Raw genomic sequence first — 14,728 nt, forward strand, 5'->3', positions numbered from 1 at the left:
ACCGCTAAGAGCTTGTTAATAATAGACCAAGACCCCCCCCCCTGCCACATTCGTCTTCATTTTATTTCCCCTCCGGAATGACCTCGCCTACAGCCGTATTACCGCTAGCAATGTAAATCCCCCGCCTGTCATTCCTTTGTGCCTAGTGTGTGGAGTCTTGTTGCAGTCCGCTCGCCGAGGCCGAGGCCCAAAGGGCACTGAGGACTGTCGATGGATATCCGTACAGTCCACCGTACACCCAATGCGAACGGCAGCTGAATTCTGTTTTCGATCCGGTTGGTATTGGAATTTGCGCGGCTGTCTATCGGAAGGAGCAGCCATACGGAACTCAATTGGGACTTGCAGACAGCGACGGCTAAGTTGTGTTCGTCTGCCCGGGTTCATGGCACGAGAATGCATTTATTACCAGAGAAACCGTCGCTGTCGAAGCAGCTCGCGCAGTCCAAAACGCCTGCTCATCCCGAGAAATGACCGGCTAAAGTGGATCCAGATGAAGGGTTATTCCAACCCGGCGAACTATCTCGGTACCCGATTATGGGTCTTTCCGAATCCGGCCCTTTGACTCAGTATGGGGCTTCGGATGAATTAAATCGCGTCTAGGCCGTCGCCGCTGCCCCATATATCCCGCCCCGGATCCGGATGTACCCCGGAATCCCGATTTCAGAAGTCGCCGAGATGCTCGGGGTGCTCGACAGGGATATTGAACGATTGAATCACGATGTTTAGACTCTGAATGACATAGCCTTCGAGTTCATAACTCTTGGCTGAGGTAACTTTGAGGCGAACCCAAAATAGAGCTTCGACGCTCTTAAAACGTCTGGCGGCGTCCGAGCCGAGCCGGAATGCAGTCCCACGGACGCAGCGCAAGTCGAGATCAGACGGATCCGCATCGTAGAACACGGACAAGAAGACTACAATGGAAAGGGACACAGATAGCCTTGGTCCCGTTCGAGAATGTCGGGACGACAAGACCTCTGTGGCCGCGGATGGTCTCTCAATTAGGCTGGGCACGTGTATGACGAAACATCGTTCTTCCGCCCAGGACCCGAAAACCAAGACTTTTCGCCACTCCCCCGCTTAGCATGCGAAAGCTGGGAAATCTCCGATGGGAGCACGGAAATGTCGCACCGCGAAGTGTTGTTTCGTTTCAATCTTAACAAATCTTAGATCATGGCGATCCCGTTGGGGAAAGAAGCGCGTGCCGGGTTGGACTTCGACACCTGCCTTTCATGAGTCAATCTTTCGAGCACGAATGGATGACGAGTCGCACATGACGTTGTCGAGACTCGAAAGAGAATACCGAATTCCCCCTCTGCCCCTCGCCCCTCGCTTGCCCCTCGCTTTCTCCGCTGCTCCCCGTTCTCCATGGAAATGCACTCGCCCGCCTACCAAACCACGGTGGTGGCCGCGTACCCAGCTAGCAGAGATTTTGTTTGCGGCGGCGGTAGCCTCCCATCTCGCCCCCCCTCTCACGGCCGGAGCCGCGAGTCGATCGAACTGGGAGAAAAAAGTCGAACAAGGGAACCAGCACGCCATACCTTGTCTCGGTTCTTAGATCCCGACGCCATTAGGTAACAGAAACGCAGCTGTTTGGTGCGTCCCGACACTTGACGGGCACGGGAGCGTTCTAGGCCCTCGAAGCTTACTGGCGTTAAGCGAAGGAGGCTCTTTGCGGAGTCCGGAAGACGACGACGACAACGATAACGAAGAGTCGAATGACGACAACGTCTGGTCAACCGCGACAAACAGTCGTGGAGTCGCAGCGAAAAAGGAAGGGGGTACGTTTTCAAGGTCGTGCAAACGGCGGAGATTTCGGCCTGTGAACTGTAGAAAACCAGGAGCCAAGGAACAAGGCGCTCGGCGCTAGCAAATGGCAACATTGGCGGCACGTATTGTGCTAAGTTCCTCCTCAGTGACATTGTTTGGGACATCTCCGAGGAGAGAGACTGTTTGTAGAGAGTCAGCCGCCGGGCGCAGCTGAGCCAAAGAGAGGGGCCAATTCGATCCGCGGGAGGGACAGACCACCAACAAAGCAACTTCGTCCTTTGGGACCCCTGGGAGGAGGCAGAGGGAGGAAGCGTCGAATTTCGTCTCATCCCTCGTCAGCTCGTCCCCAGGCTCCCGACCTACCAAGCCCTGCAGCTTCTTGGCAAGCCGCCTGAGTATGACGACAATTGCGCCGTACTATCCGTATCATTCATCTAATTGAGTATCCGGGGGTTGGCAGAAGACGCGGTGACTGGAGTCGGCAAAAAAAGGGGGCCACGTGAACTGGCTCACATGACGCGACGTCTCATCCCGCGGAGATCCAGAGTCGGTGATCCATGTCGAAAGTTATCTGCTGCGGTGCGATGCACCGGTGAGGCTGGCTGCCGTAGCCTGTAGCTAGCTAGCTTGAATCTCCCGCCCGTACGGACAGAATGCGGGGAGGGGGATTGGGACCTGGAAAACCCGGGGAAGGGGAGGGCGGGGGACTCGGGAGGGGTTGAGCATGCATTGAATTGGGAAAAGGGGAAAGTGGGAGAAGAGGAGAGGAGAGGAGCTCGAGTCGTCGATATTTTCTTGGTCCCGTCCGCGCGGGGTTTCACTTGGGGGTGTTTGTGTTGTTGTGCAAGGTGTATGTGAGGGGTTTGGCCAAGGACGATCAACCGCGGTGAAGTACGATGCGACACTGGATGGGACGTAGATGAAATGGAGATGGGCGTTGAATCCCCTCCTCGACTACTAAGCCACTCGGCCAACCCGCTTCTTGATCGCAAGGTCAATCTCTATTTCCTTTGTTCAGGACTCGGGACACAGAACGGAGAAGATTGTCGAGGGGGTCGAATGATTTTCGAGCGAGCGGCCCTGGCCGTAAGCTCGAGGCGGATATGGGACGGCATCCAAGCCCTGAAGACGAGGCTGAAAGTGAAATATCTGAGAGCAAGAGCAAGAAGAACAAACCTGTCGTGGCTGTGGCCGAGCTCGCGAGTCAAGCCAAGTGGCCGTGTTTTTGTACTTTCTCACTGTTGGAATTGCTTTGCCCAATACATACAGACACGCACACGCACACAACCACATACGTACGCGTCAAGGTCTTCGAAAGGGGATGTCCTTGCCCAAAGATTAAACTTGCCGCGCCCATTGGCGTGTTTGACAACAGGCCTGGGCGGGCTTAAGTCAGTTCATTTAAGATTTTCCAAAAGTTCGGACTGGCGCTTGTCGACGTTTCAACAGCGTGCCCTGCCGTTGCCCGTCCGCAGGCCGGCTCCCCCTCCGGCTGGGATGAAGCCTTTTCGTTTCCCTTCCTCCCTCACCGGCTTTCCCTGCCCTGTGGCTCGCAAAAACGGTCGGTGGAACGGCGTGTCCGTCTCCGTCGCGCAACGCGTGTGCCCGTCGGCGGGTAGCATGAAGGTTGTGAGTCGAACGGGAGAGTTTTATTGGCATTGTGGGGAACGGTGACACGAGTGAGACCAAAACCAAAAAAAAAAAAAACAAGAAGAAAAAAAAACACCCTCCAAAAGGTCTTCACGGGTGACCGACCGGCAAGCCATACGACATACCGGAGGGGGGCATGGGCGTTGAGTATGACTCCCTCGCGAGGTCGGCGATGTGGCGGGGGTGGGCTCGGCGTGTGTCCCGGATCACCGAGAAGGACCCCTGAATTCCGCCGTCGAGTCACTCACGGCTTCGGCTCGATGGCGACCGTCGCCTATGGACACCGCCGAGCCAGCGGTGACGGTGACGACATGATGAAAGAGTTCAGCAGTCGCGGTACTTACTCCCTCACACCCTCCTCTCTCTCCCCTGAGAATCATTGCTCTGATCGTCGGCCGAGGACCACAGTAGACGGAAAACATTAAATAGCGGAGAAGGACGATCACGAAACACGCTCATGGAGCACGCCGACCAAGGCACATACAACACACGCGCATACACAGAGAGAGAGCCAGGAGCAGAATCTCCATAGAAAGAACCAGCCAGAATTAGACGGGTTGTCCAGCGGTTCGATGTTGACATCATGTTGGACCGTACCGTCGCCAGCCGTACGATGCGCGCCGCCAGCTACAAAGTGTCAAGTATTCGTATACTATGTACTTAAACTACAAGAGGAGGGGGGGTGAAAATCATATGCAGTGCCACCCCCATTGTACCAGGGCTGCAGGAACTGTGGTCCTTTACCCGAAAGCAGAATAGCGCCGAGATCGGGGGTCTTGACAGAGGCTCTGGATCGTGACGGAACGGTTGGATCTGGTTCCTCGAAGGACTTTTTGATGTTCCTTCCATGGAAAGAATGGGGTCTGAAAATTCTCCAGAAGCTCCAGCTTGTGGCCCCCTCCCGGCCTGCAGCCATGGACATCACCGAGCAAGAGGAGTCATGACCGGGGAGGCTGATCTTACCCATGGGGTTTGAGAGAAAATTTTCAGCTTCTAGTTTACAAGACGCGAGCGTCCCTCCGTTTTTGGAGATGGGCTGGCGGGTAGTAGCATGAAAGCCATGAACGGGAGATGAAAGATGACTCCAACGGAGATCCACCTTCGGGCAAGTCCTTGGAGTCCTTGGGGTAGCGTATACGTTCTTGGAACCCCCTTGTGGCGGCAGGGAGATTGAAAAAACCTAACAGGAACAAAGAAGTTAAGACTGAGCGCCGGAGCGCAGCATTACACTTATTCAGAGCCCTGCCGGAGACGTTGAATTCGAGGCACCTTGCACTGGAAAATCAAAGAAACCCTCCTCCCCCAATGAGAGAAAAAAAAAAAAAATGCTGCTAGGAAGAAACCCCCCGTCGGTACATGGATGAGCAGGTGACCCGCGTCGTACGTAAGAGAAACTCCGTGAGTGGTCCAGGGCCTTGGAAGCGGAGACGACCCGTGACGCCGTCACCTTGTTTCCCGTCCTCCGTCCAGTTGGAGGGGTCTCCCCGTTTTTGTTTGTATTCCTGCAGGTGAAGGTCACAGTAGTAGAGCAGAGCCTGAGCAAGCCACAGAAGGGGGGCCCCACGATGCATGGTTCTTGGGTGGTTCGTGTGGTCGGGAGCACGTTCTTCAAGCAGAGGAGGAGACTTTCAAGTTACGATGGACGCTCGCACGCCATCGAGGGGAGGGTCGAGGAAGGGAGAAAAAACCCAAAACCCAGAATCCAGCGGATCCTGAGGAGGGGCCTCATCGTGAAAAGATGATGCTTCGGGTCTTGGCAAGGTCAAAAGCCGCAAAAGAAGCGCGATGAACCTATTCAGTCATGGGAACGGAGGGACAGAGAGGGGGAAAAACGGTGCGCTCTGTCGGCCAGGTAAGAATGAAAACATTGCGACGGAGACGTCTCCGGTTCGGGCATTATTCTTGATTTTTTTCTCGTGTGTTGCGACGGGACGCAAGATGCAGTGTGGTAATGATCTCGGCGAGATCTCAGATCCCGTCCGCCTCGGGACGGACTCGGGAGACTTGCGACGCGAAGGAGGTTCCAATCCAACGGCCGAGATGCGCACGATCGTTACCGGCACGGCGATGCCGGGTGGACAACGTTTGAGAGGTGTGATGAGCAAGCAATCCGGGTAGTCTGCTCCATCGCTCGTCACCGGCGTGCGGCTTTGAAAAAAAAGAGAGAGCGACTTACACCGAGTGGTGCTAGCAATACATGTTACCAAAGGAACCCGCCGGTCAGTGACAGCAGAGGACCGGAGAAACTACCGCCTGGCCTGACGCCCAGCGTGCAAGCGCATGAATCAAGGCCTCAAATAGTCGGCCCATTTCGTCTCCTTGGTGTTCGTGCTGTCCTTCATCCTTCAATCGCACCAGAATGTCGTCGTTGTCGAGTGTCACGATGCATATGTCACCGGCTGGGCACCCGGGACACATGCCCCGCGGCGTCTCGTCCGGGACATTAGGCCCCTGACTTACCCATGTGGAGCGCTCCGTGTCCTAGAACTCTGCAGAAAGCCCCCGCCCGCGTCGTCGCGGTAGCAGCAGCATCATACGGTGTGCGATGTACCTACCACATGGTTCTTTGGCTGGTGCTTTCTGTCACGGGCGGTCTTGGGAGGATTGACACATTGGCCAACCTCATGTCTAGGGGCCCATGGTGTCACGTCCATGTCCAAGGAGATGCTCGCATCACATCATATCGACCCTGGATTTGCTTTGGTCGGTACTCCCTGGGATTAGTGTGTCTTTGTTATTCACCGCCGATGGATCACAATGTCCGTACATTATGACAATACCAGAAACAACCCGGATGGGTGGCCCGAACAAATCTCATCATCATGAAGCCGCTGTAACTGGCTGTAATTCGCTGTAACTGTGTGTACCCCCTCCGACCTCTTCGGCCCCATTGCGACGCCGTGCCCCTGATGTTGCGCAATTGTGGGTGACCGGGCACTAGTTTTAGGGTCGCAAATCGCGATGGCGGCGAGAGACGCAGAGAGACGAAGGCTGGTTGTCACGGTTGCCCCCAGGAAGAACTGCCAGGTACAGCGTCCACAAGTACCAATCGACCTCCACCGTCCCAGGCAGTGGGCACGTTTGCTGGCGGCGATCCAACGACGGGACACGTACCGAGTTTTGTCTGACCGCCGCCAGCATGTCCAAACAAGGGCGTTGTCTTCTATCTCTCTCTAACTCATACATACACACACACACACGTGTACACACACACACACCTCACTTTCTCTCACTGGGAGATGGAGGGCAATACGTAAAGCACACGTGGGCCGCCAGGGGCACAGTTTGCGGTGTCATGGCTCAGGCGAGGCTCGAATGAGGAGTGTCGTTGTCGACCGACCAAGGGGTCGAGACAAGGGAGAGGAAGGTCAGGCGGCCCCAGCAGCTCGACGACCCATCATCCATGGTGTGTGTGCGTGTGTGCGTGCCGCGCTCGCATAGTACGCCATGCCTTGCAAAAGTTGCACCAGCGACGCCCAGCTCGGGCCAGCACCCGTGCCTCTCAGCCAGTCGACGGCAGTCCGTGTGGGCACCCTGTCGTGTACGAAGTACTCTGAAAAGATGTCCGCATGCACAGTAGGCGCGTCTTGGTTGGCGTTGGTCATGTTGGGCAGTCTGACGGGTCCAAGAAAGACGTCGTTTGAGGTGCTGTCGAACGAGTGCAAAGTACAGCTAGGCCTGGTACAAATGGGGATTATGGGACCATGTACCATTGTAAGTGACTCGACTTGGCGACGGATCCATCCACGGTGGAGATGTGTCCAGCCTTGGGCTGGTTGTGGTTTTTTTTTTTAAGAATTTTTTTCCCCTTTCCTTCACTTGCGGCGCGGCGCACTCGATCACGTAGCCTGACTAACAGTCACTCAGTCCACTCACTCGTTCACTCACACACACCTCCCTGTTGCTGGGTCCCCTTGGTACACTCACTACACACACCACCCATGTGCTCCGTCACTCTTGTCACTCTTGTCACTCTCGTCTGCCAAGGCTAGTCGCATTTGAAGCCATGAATGGCTGGATTTCATGAGCTTCGACGTCGCTGCTGGGCTGGGCCGTGTCAAAACGCTGGAGCGGAGCATGTGTTTGTCGCCCAGGTTCCCTCCCAAATTCCATGACACATAATTACCCTATGAAAAGCTTGACCATCACGAGCTGGCAAGACATTATAACGCGACGTCCTGCTTGCTTGATCTGCTGTGAAGGGATGGAAGGTGATACTTTTTATATATCAGGATTACAGACATAGAACAGTGACCTTATACTCCCCTTTCTACCTTCTCTCGTTGACTGTCATCTACCGCCACTCTCGACGATCGCTTCACCAGAATCATTCCCACCTTTTCCCATACGGAACGAACTAATACGGAAAAACGTCGCCCTTCCCGCACCTTCTGGAGAGCCCCAGTCGCACCCACATCCCTCTCACTCACTCACTCTCGGCTGCATCTCATCTCGCATCCAAAGCCCGCCGTTAAGCGCACACAGACACACACAGCCTGCAGCCGCACATCACCCCCGCCGCCGACTTAGACGAGGGAGCAAAAAAACGGAATCCCAAAAGGGCAACCAACCAACCCAGCAAAGGGAGTCATAGTCATCATCGCAATCGCAATTCCGCATTTCATCATTGCCCTCCCCCCCCCCCCTCGAACCTCATCAGACCTCGACCTCGACCTCGACCTCGACCTCGACCGCGATCGACAGAGTCCTCATACACCTCGTTTTCTCTTAAACGAACCCTAAACCTCGCCTTTTCGCGAACGAGAGAGACGACATCATCATTATCCTCCAATCCCACCCACACCCAAGACTAAGACCAAACCACTCCTGGCATTGGCAGCACACCGCCAACACAAACGACATCAACACCAACACCAATACCAAGAACGCTCCGACAACACGAGGAGCGCCCAAAGCCACCCCGCATCATCCTGTCTGCCTCTTCCCGTTGCTTTGACCCTGTCGCAGTCGCAGTCGGGTCTCCTCTTTCCCATCTCAAGCACATACAGCACACAGCACACGCACATAGCGGAAAGCTGATCCCGCCCGCCACCACCGCAACCCAGCCAAAACAAGCTTCATTCTTGGCTGCTCGACGCCAAAGAACCCCAAACGGGCAAAGGACAAAAACCCGCTCGCTGGACTGGACTGGACCTTGTGGGCACCCCCTACCACCACATCACCTGGGCCTACTGCTTGCAAGGATTCGAGAATAGCTCTCGTTTTTTTTGTTTTCTTAACCACAAGCCCCCCTTCCCTCTCCCCACACTTGCGTCTTCCTCTCTGTCACCCTCATCCATCAGTCAAAGTACAAAGAGAAGAGAGGGCCCCAGGACATCATTGTCTCTTGAGACTGTCATCACATCAGCCCCATCCCATCACCACACACTACGTTTTACCCTCTTGTATACCAGTCATCCATCAAGGAACGATACATACATCAGCAGATCTCTGCCGTGTACCGCACATCAGCTCATCACCCGCACTTACATACGCATACACACGCCTTTCCCCTCTCGGCCTCGCCTTTTCTACGGCCCCTCCGCCTACAAGGCCTTGCGCGAGCCCACACCAAGCTCGCCCATCCTTCGGGATCCGGCGATTCGACTGATTTCGGTGCTTGTCATTCCTGAGAAGCCCATATTTCCCGCCCTGGAAGAAGAGGAAAAAAAGAGAACGTCACACCACCTCTTCTATTTTGCGGTTCATCCGCCCCCCTCACCACACCCCTCCCCTCCCTTTCTTCTCCCGCCCCCCTGTCTAAGGTCACCTCGCACATCTTAGCCAAGGTTCAAAAGGAGGACGGCATCCGAACACCCCAGCAGGTTCAGCTCTCTGTTTCCCCCATTGAAATCCGGGGAAGAAGCGCCACACACACACACACATACACTCACACACACACTTACATACACACACCGCATCCAATCATGCCCCACCGCGTAGCAAACTTCCTGCGCAACTCGACCGAGAACTTCAGCGTCTCTGCCATTGCAAACCTCAAGACCATCCGCCACCAGTCATCACAAAGTCAGCAACACAACAAGCACAGCAACTCCAACTCCAACTCCAACGGAAACATCCAGGACCAGGGCCTGTTGCGCAGGCTGCCCCTCGACCGCCACTCATCCTACTCCTCCGATGACGGCGAGCACATCCCCTACCACAACATGTTCGCCGCCGAGCCCGTCGAGCACCTGAAGGAGAGGGAGAAGAAGCACCACCACCACCGCCTCTCGCTGCCCTTTGGCCGCTCCAGCAAGGACGCGCACGACAACTCGCACGCCAGCCTCGACTGGAAGATCGAGAGCCCGCCCATCGTCTTCTTTGGCGACGCCGAGACGTCGACCGGCGCCCTCGTGTCGGGCCAGATGCGCCTCGACGTCAAGGACGAGCAGCTGCAGGTTGAGGGCTTCGAGGCCCGGCTCAACATCCACGTCCAGCACAAGCGGCCCTTTGCAAACCACTGCCACGACTGCGCCAACCAGTACACCGAGCTCAAGCGCTGGACGTTCCTCACGCACCCGACGACGCTCAAGAAGGGCGTCCACCAGTTCCCCTTCTCCATCCTGCTCGACGGCCACCTGCCGGCCTCCATGGACACGCCCATCACCTCCATCGCCTACGAGTTCAAGGCCGAGGCGACGCTCGTCAAGGGCACGCCGGGCTCGCAGACGCCCATCCGCTTCGAGCAGAACTTTGACGTCAAGCGCTCGCTGCTCCAGCCCGAGTTCCCGCACCACTCGGTCCGCGTCTTCCCGCCCACCAACATCAAGGCCAGCGCCCACTACAACCAGGTCATCCACCCGGCCGGCACGCACAACGTCTCGTTCCGCCTCGACGGCCTCACGAACGCCAACACCACCAACAAGACTGTCGAGTTCTGGAAGCTGAAGAAGGTCACCTGGAAGCTCGAGGAGACCATCAAGACCGTCGCCCCGGCCTGCGACCGCCACGCGCCCGCCGGCACCCAGAGCAACCAGCAGAAGGGCGTCCCGCGCACCGAGACGCGCGTGCTCGGCGAGAAGTACATGCACGACGGCTGGAAGTCGGACTACACCAACACCGACGGCCACGTCGAGTTCGAGTTCGACTACGGCGTCGTCGCCTCCAAGCACAGCCACGGCCCGCGCTACGCCTGCGACATGAAGTCGCTCGACGGCACCGAGGTCACTCACGCCCTCATGATCGAGATGGTCGTCTCCAAGGAGTGGGCGCCCGTCGGCAAGCCGCACCTCGCCACCCAGACCGGCACCGGCCGCATCCTGCGCATGCATTACCACGTCATGCTCACCGAGTGCCCCGGCCTCGGCGTCAGCTGGGACAACGAGGCGCCCCCCGTCTACCAGGACGTCCCGCCCTCGCCGCCCGCCTACCCGGACGAGGCTCCGCCCCCCATTGACTACATGAGCCTCGAGCACCTCGACGGACAGGCGCACAACGGTACGGCGCACAGCAGAGAGGGTTCCATCACATCGCCATAAACCAGAGGCAAGAAATAATGAAAGAGAAGGAAAATATAGGACGAAGCATAATTCGATATATACACAACAACTAATCACCGGCAAAAGGGAATTGGGATAGGAAAGGAAACAAAAAGTTTTTGATTTTTTCGGAGGGGGATGAGATGGGTTCTTTTTTTCTTTCTCTTTGGAATTACGCGCATTATACCCCCTGGTTCACGAACCAGGCGCCTATCTTGTTCATTTTGTTTGTTTTATGACATATTTTTACCATTGAAGACTTAATGTCTCAATGCGTTTTGTTATACTCTTTTTTTTTTTTGGAAATTCTCACGTTTTATGAATCGACCATGAAGAAGGACAACACGTGGTTTATTTGCATTGCAAGGCGTTTGAGTTGGGGAAATTGGAATGTGAGAGAGAGAACGAGAAGGAGAGAGAGAGACTCGGAAATGAGCTGACGGATGGACGACGGTGATGATCAACCGCCACTTCCCGTCGCATTGGCTTCTCAGTAGCTAGCTCGTCAACTGAAGACACGAAATTCTAAACGTAGAGAATCCTACTCAAGACATAAAACCTCAAACTCCCTCCTTTTTTTCCGTTTGCGTCCGTGTTCCCCCAGTCTCCTACTTTACAAACACACTCGAAATCACTCAACAAAGCCAGCCGTGAGCGGTAGACTGGACGGCATGTCTGACCTCCGTTCGAGCGCATCAACTGCAGAATCGGCGAATCGTGATGCATGATGGAGCCGATGGAGACAAGAAAAAATAAAACAAACCTCCAAACGTCGGACATTGCCCCTCTAGGCGCGGGATGGCATGTGAATTCCTGACTCGAGAGGCCCCTGGGTAGTTGGGCTGGATGAGAGGGTACTTGGCCTCGGCGTACCTTGCGGCTCATCCCACGTTGCAAGCGGTACCCTACCCGGGCGGCAAACAAGCATGTTGGGAAGGTTTTTATTTCATTTTTTATTTTTCGAACTTTTTTATTAATATTTTCCCTTGGGCTTTTGTATCCTTGGGACGGGAAAGTCCCGAAGTGTCAAACGGTTCGTGGGTTCCGAGAAGGCTAAGAAGTTGATCTTAGCCAACGATTACATGATGGAAACTCCCCGATTCGGGGGGGGGGGGTTCTTGGAGAAGTTGGAGACTTTTATTTTTGCCCAATGTCCAAGGGGGAGGGGACTCTCAAAGGTCTGGAACGTCCACGTCGGCGGCGGATACATATGGGGTCTTGGGTTTGAGCTTCCGACGGACCTCCAAGTGGGCATGTCATCTCGGGAGATTTGGGGCCGGTTGACTTCAAAGGTTGGAAGCTGAAAAGCGTGGGCTGTGATGAGATTTGAGTTGTTGAGAACGATGCGCTGGCGACAACAAACATGACTGAAGCGAATTGCTCGACGGCAAAGCCATGCCTTACCTTGGTATGTCTTCCCGCCGCGTCACCGACTGCGTTCTCTAGTAGCAGCAACAGTGCTACGCCTCCCCCGAGCTAGATGGCGCCATGGATCCCGAGCTGGGACGAGGTCGAGATTCCTCACAATAGTGCGCGGCTTGTAAGCCGCAAGCGCAGGTAGGCGGTGGACGGGCATCTGTGCGTCGCTGCAAGCCGGTGTGCCAGCGGCGCAAGTGTGCGTGACCGGCCCGGTCTACGTCGCGGTTCCAGCCGCCAACGACGCAGATGCATCCCGCCTTCGGATGACGTTCCGGACGTGCTCCGCGTAGGGTAGTTAGGTAAGGGAATCGGGGGGTACGACCGAGCATGGCTGGGTTGGGCTCTCTTTTCCTGAGTCACGTCAGACTGAAGTCATGCTAGGGGCCGTGTCAGTGTGATCTGGAACGCCGGCGGCGCTTGGGTAAGGATCGCACAACACCAAGAACGGGGACGGTGGCCCGGTCAGGTGGCCTGCATCGGAGCCGGCCGTTTTGGATGCTTCTCGCCATCCTGCAGGTCTGCCCCTCCCCCCCCCCCTTTCCTCTCACACGGTTGAATCGAGAGAGACTGGATTCAGGGTCGGTGTCTGCCGGCTCTTGGAGGGGGAAGGGGGGTGGCGGGCTGTAAGTTTCTGTTACGTGATGGTATGGGTACGGCGCGCGGTCTCCCGGAGGACGCTCCCGGGGAAGACGGGATGACTTTCTCCAAAGATGTTTCGCGAGTTGGTTCACAAAAAGGTCTAGAATCGAGAATATGTCTCTGTCTCGGCTGTTTGCAGTAATACTCCACGTACACGTGTGTAGGCGCTCCGTGTAAGACGGAAGAGCGGAGGCTCCGTTCGCATGGGTCCGACGTCTCTGCCCCTTGACCGTCCTGCCCTTGGAACTTTCTGGGGTTCAGTGGGTGTCTGCAGAGGGAGAATTTTCTTGAAGAATTTTTCTTTCTTCCTGTTCTTTTTTCTCTTTTTTACTGGGTTCACCCACACAGATACCCGCTCGGCCCCATCGCCTAGCTCCAAGTCTGATGGATCACCGCACGCCCGGGTTTTTTTTTTGTGGCCTTGAACTGCGGCAACATGCATAGAGGGAAGAGGACACCCCATGCAGGCACTTCACAAACACAAACAATCCCGGCAACAAATCATTACGTCAGAAACCCCACTGCGAGCAGGCTGGTTTGCTCAAAAATTTTGCGATTCTTGCACAGTACGACGAAACAAACCCATCCCAACCCAGCTCAAAGCAAACATGGTTGCACTTTCGCAGCTCGCCGTCAACTCCACCAGAGAGATCATTTCTACTCTCCCACCTGGCCGGCTGGCGCAATGGTAGCGCGTCAGACTTCTACCGTTTCACATATTGAGATGCAGTTATCTGAAGGCTGCGGGTTCGAGCCCCGCGTTGGTCATTGTTTTGCCTTTTGATCAACACTGACAAACACAGGTGATCTTTTTTTACACCGGGTTTCCATTGTGTTTGTTATATATATGTTTTCTCCCTTACTATGTTCCTCGGAAGAGCTAATTATGTATTACTAAAGTAGCTTCGCCCGTTCGTTTACTTCCTAGACCACCCCTATAATCTGCCTCTCGACTTCGTCAGGAGGTTCTCGGTCAAACATTGCGGTCAACCAACCTACTCTCTCGAATACATCCCCTCCGGCTATTGGCTTTATAATAAAGCAGTAGGTGGAGCCCTTGTACTGAACTTTACGAAAGTGCACAAGGAACCAAATCTTCTCTGCCTCCGAGAACTGGTTGTCTGTTGTGTCTAGAAACAGTTTTTTTTTGCACTGAACGGAGAGAATCTCGGTTTCTGGCGTGAACCAGAACCTATTCCCTCCGGGTTCCTTTTGGTATCTAGCGACCATGACGGTGCCCTTCAGCTTGACGAAGCCGTCGATTGCGTCTGCCATGCCATCATCTCCGACCATCGTGGTCTTGGAGTCCATGACTTGGGACATAGAACTTGATGTGATTGTCGTCCGTCAAGTAATACATCTTCACCCGACAATCTATCGACGCCCAAGATCAGGAGGGCGCCCTCTACTTGGCCGCGCTCTTAGGTGCCAGCTTCGTAACCACCCAGGCGAGATAATGTAGTAGCTTCGATTGCAATACACCGGCAAGATACACATCGCCGGAGAGCTCCTGGAACAATTTGGTGACCTCCGAGAAAGCGTAGAGCTTGCCTTCAGAAAACGTCAGCTGGCATCGCGAGTAGCTGTTCACGAACCCAACCCACAGGTGCGACACGTCTTTTGACATTTGGCCATCCTCGAACATGGCTGGTTGGAACAAACAACCGGTGCCTTTTACAGGATTGTGCGAACGATGGGGAACCCCTTGAGGAAGCCCCTCGCACTTTGCGTCTCAAAACAATCCCATACCACCTCGTTCTTGGTGAAGATAA

At 55.2% G+C, this 14,728-nt stretch overlaps 3 protein-coding genes across 3 annotated transcripts; 1 reads left to right on the forward strand and 2 right to left on the reverse strand.

Annotated features, from left to right (window-relative positions):
* The first annotated feature begins 7,173 nt into the window (after positions 1 to 7,173).
* CDEST_00287 (Putative arrestin-like protein) lies at positions 7,174 to 11,449 on the forward strand. The gene has a single exon (XM_062916446.1). The coding sequence runs from the start codon at positions 9,345 to 9,347 to the stop codon at positions 10,896 to 10,898; it is 1,554 nt and encodes a 517-aa protein (XP_062772497.1). The 5' UTR covers positions 7,174 to 9,344; the 3' UTR covers positions 10,899 to 11,449.
* Positions 11,450 to 13,794: 2,345 nt separating this feature from the next.
* CDEST_00288 (uncharacterized protein) lies at positions 13,795 to 14,279 on the reverse strand (the record flags this gene model as incomplete). The annotated part of the gene is made up of 1 exon (XM_062916447.1): positions 13,795 to 14,279. The coding sequence occupies one exon, from the start codon at positions 14,277 to 14,279 to the stop codon at positions 13,881 to 13,883; it is 399 nt and encodes a 132-aa protein (XP_062772498.1). The 3' UTR covers positions 13,795 to 13,880.
* Positions 14,280 to 14,361: 82 nt separating this feature from the next.
* Positions 14,362 to 14,601, reverse strand: CDEST_00289 (uncharacterized protein; the record flags this gene model as incomplete). The annotated part of the gene is made up of 1 exon (XM_062916448.1): positions 14,362 to 14,601. One exon carries the CDS (start codon positions 14,599 to 14,601, stop codon positions 14,362 to 14,364), a length of 240 nt encoding a protein of 79 aa, XP_062772499.1.
* Between the last annotated feature and the right edge of the window lie 127 nt (positions 14,602 to 14,728).

The sequence above is a fragment of the Colletotrichum destructivum genome, chromosome 1, assembly GCF_034447905.1.
Source record: "Colletotrichum destructivum chromosome 1, complete sequence".
Taxonomy (NCBI): Eukaryota; Fungi; Ascomycota; class Sordariomycetes; order Glomerellales; family Glomerellaceae; genus Colletotrichum; species Colletotrichum destructivum.

What these genes read in the sequence shown, in the direction of transcription:
- CDEST_00287 (XM_062916446.1), top strand. Translation starts at nt 9,345, where the DNA reads ATGCCCCACCGCGTAGCAAACTTCCTGCGCAACTCGACCGAGAACTTC.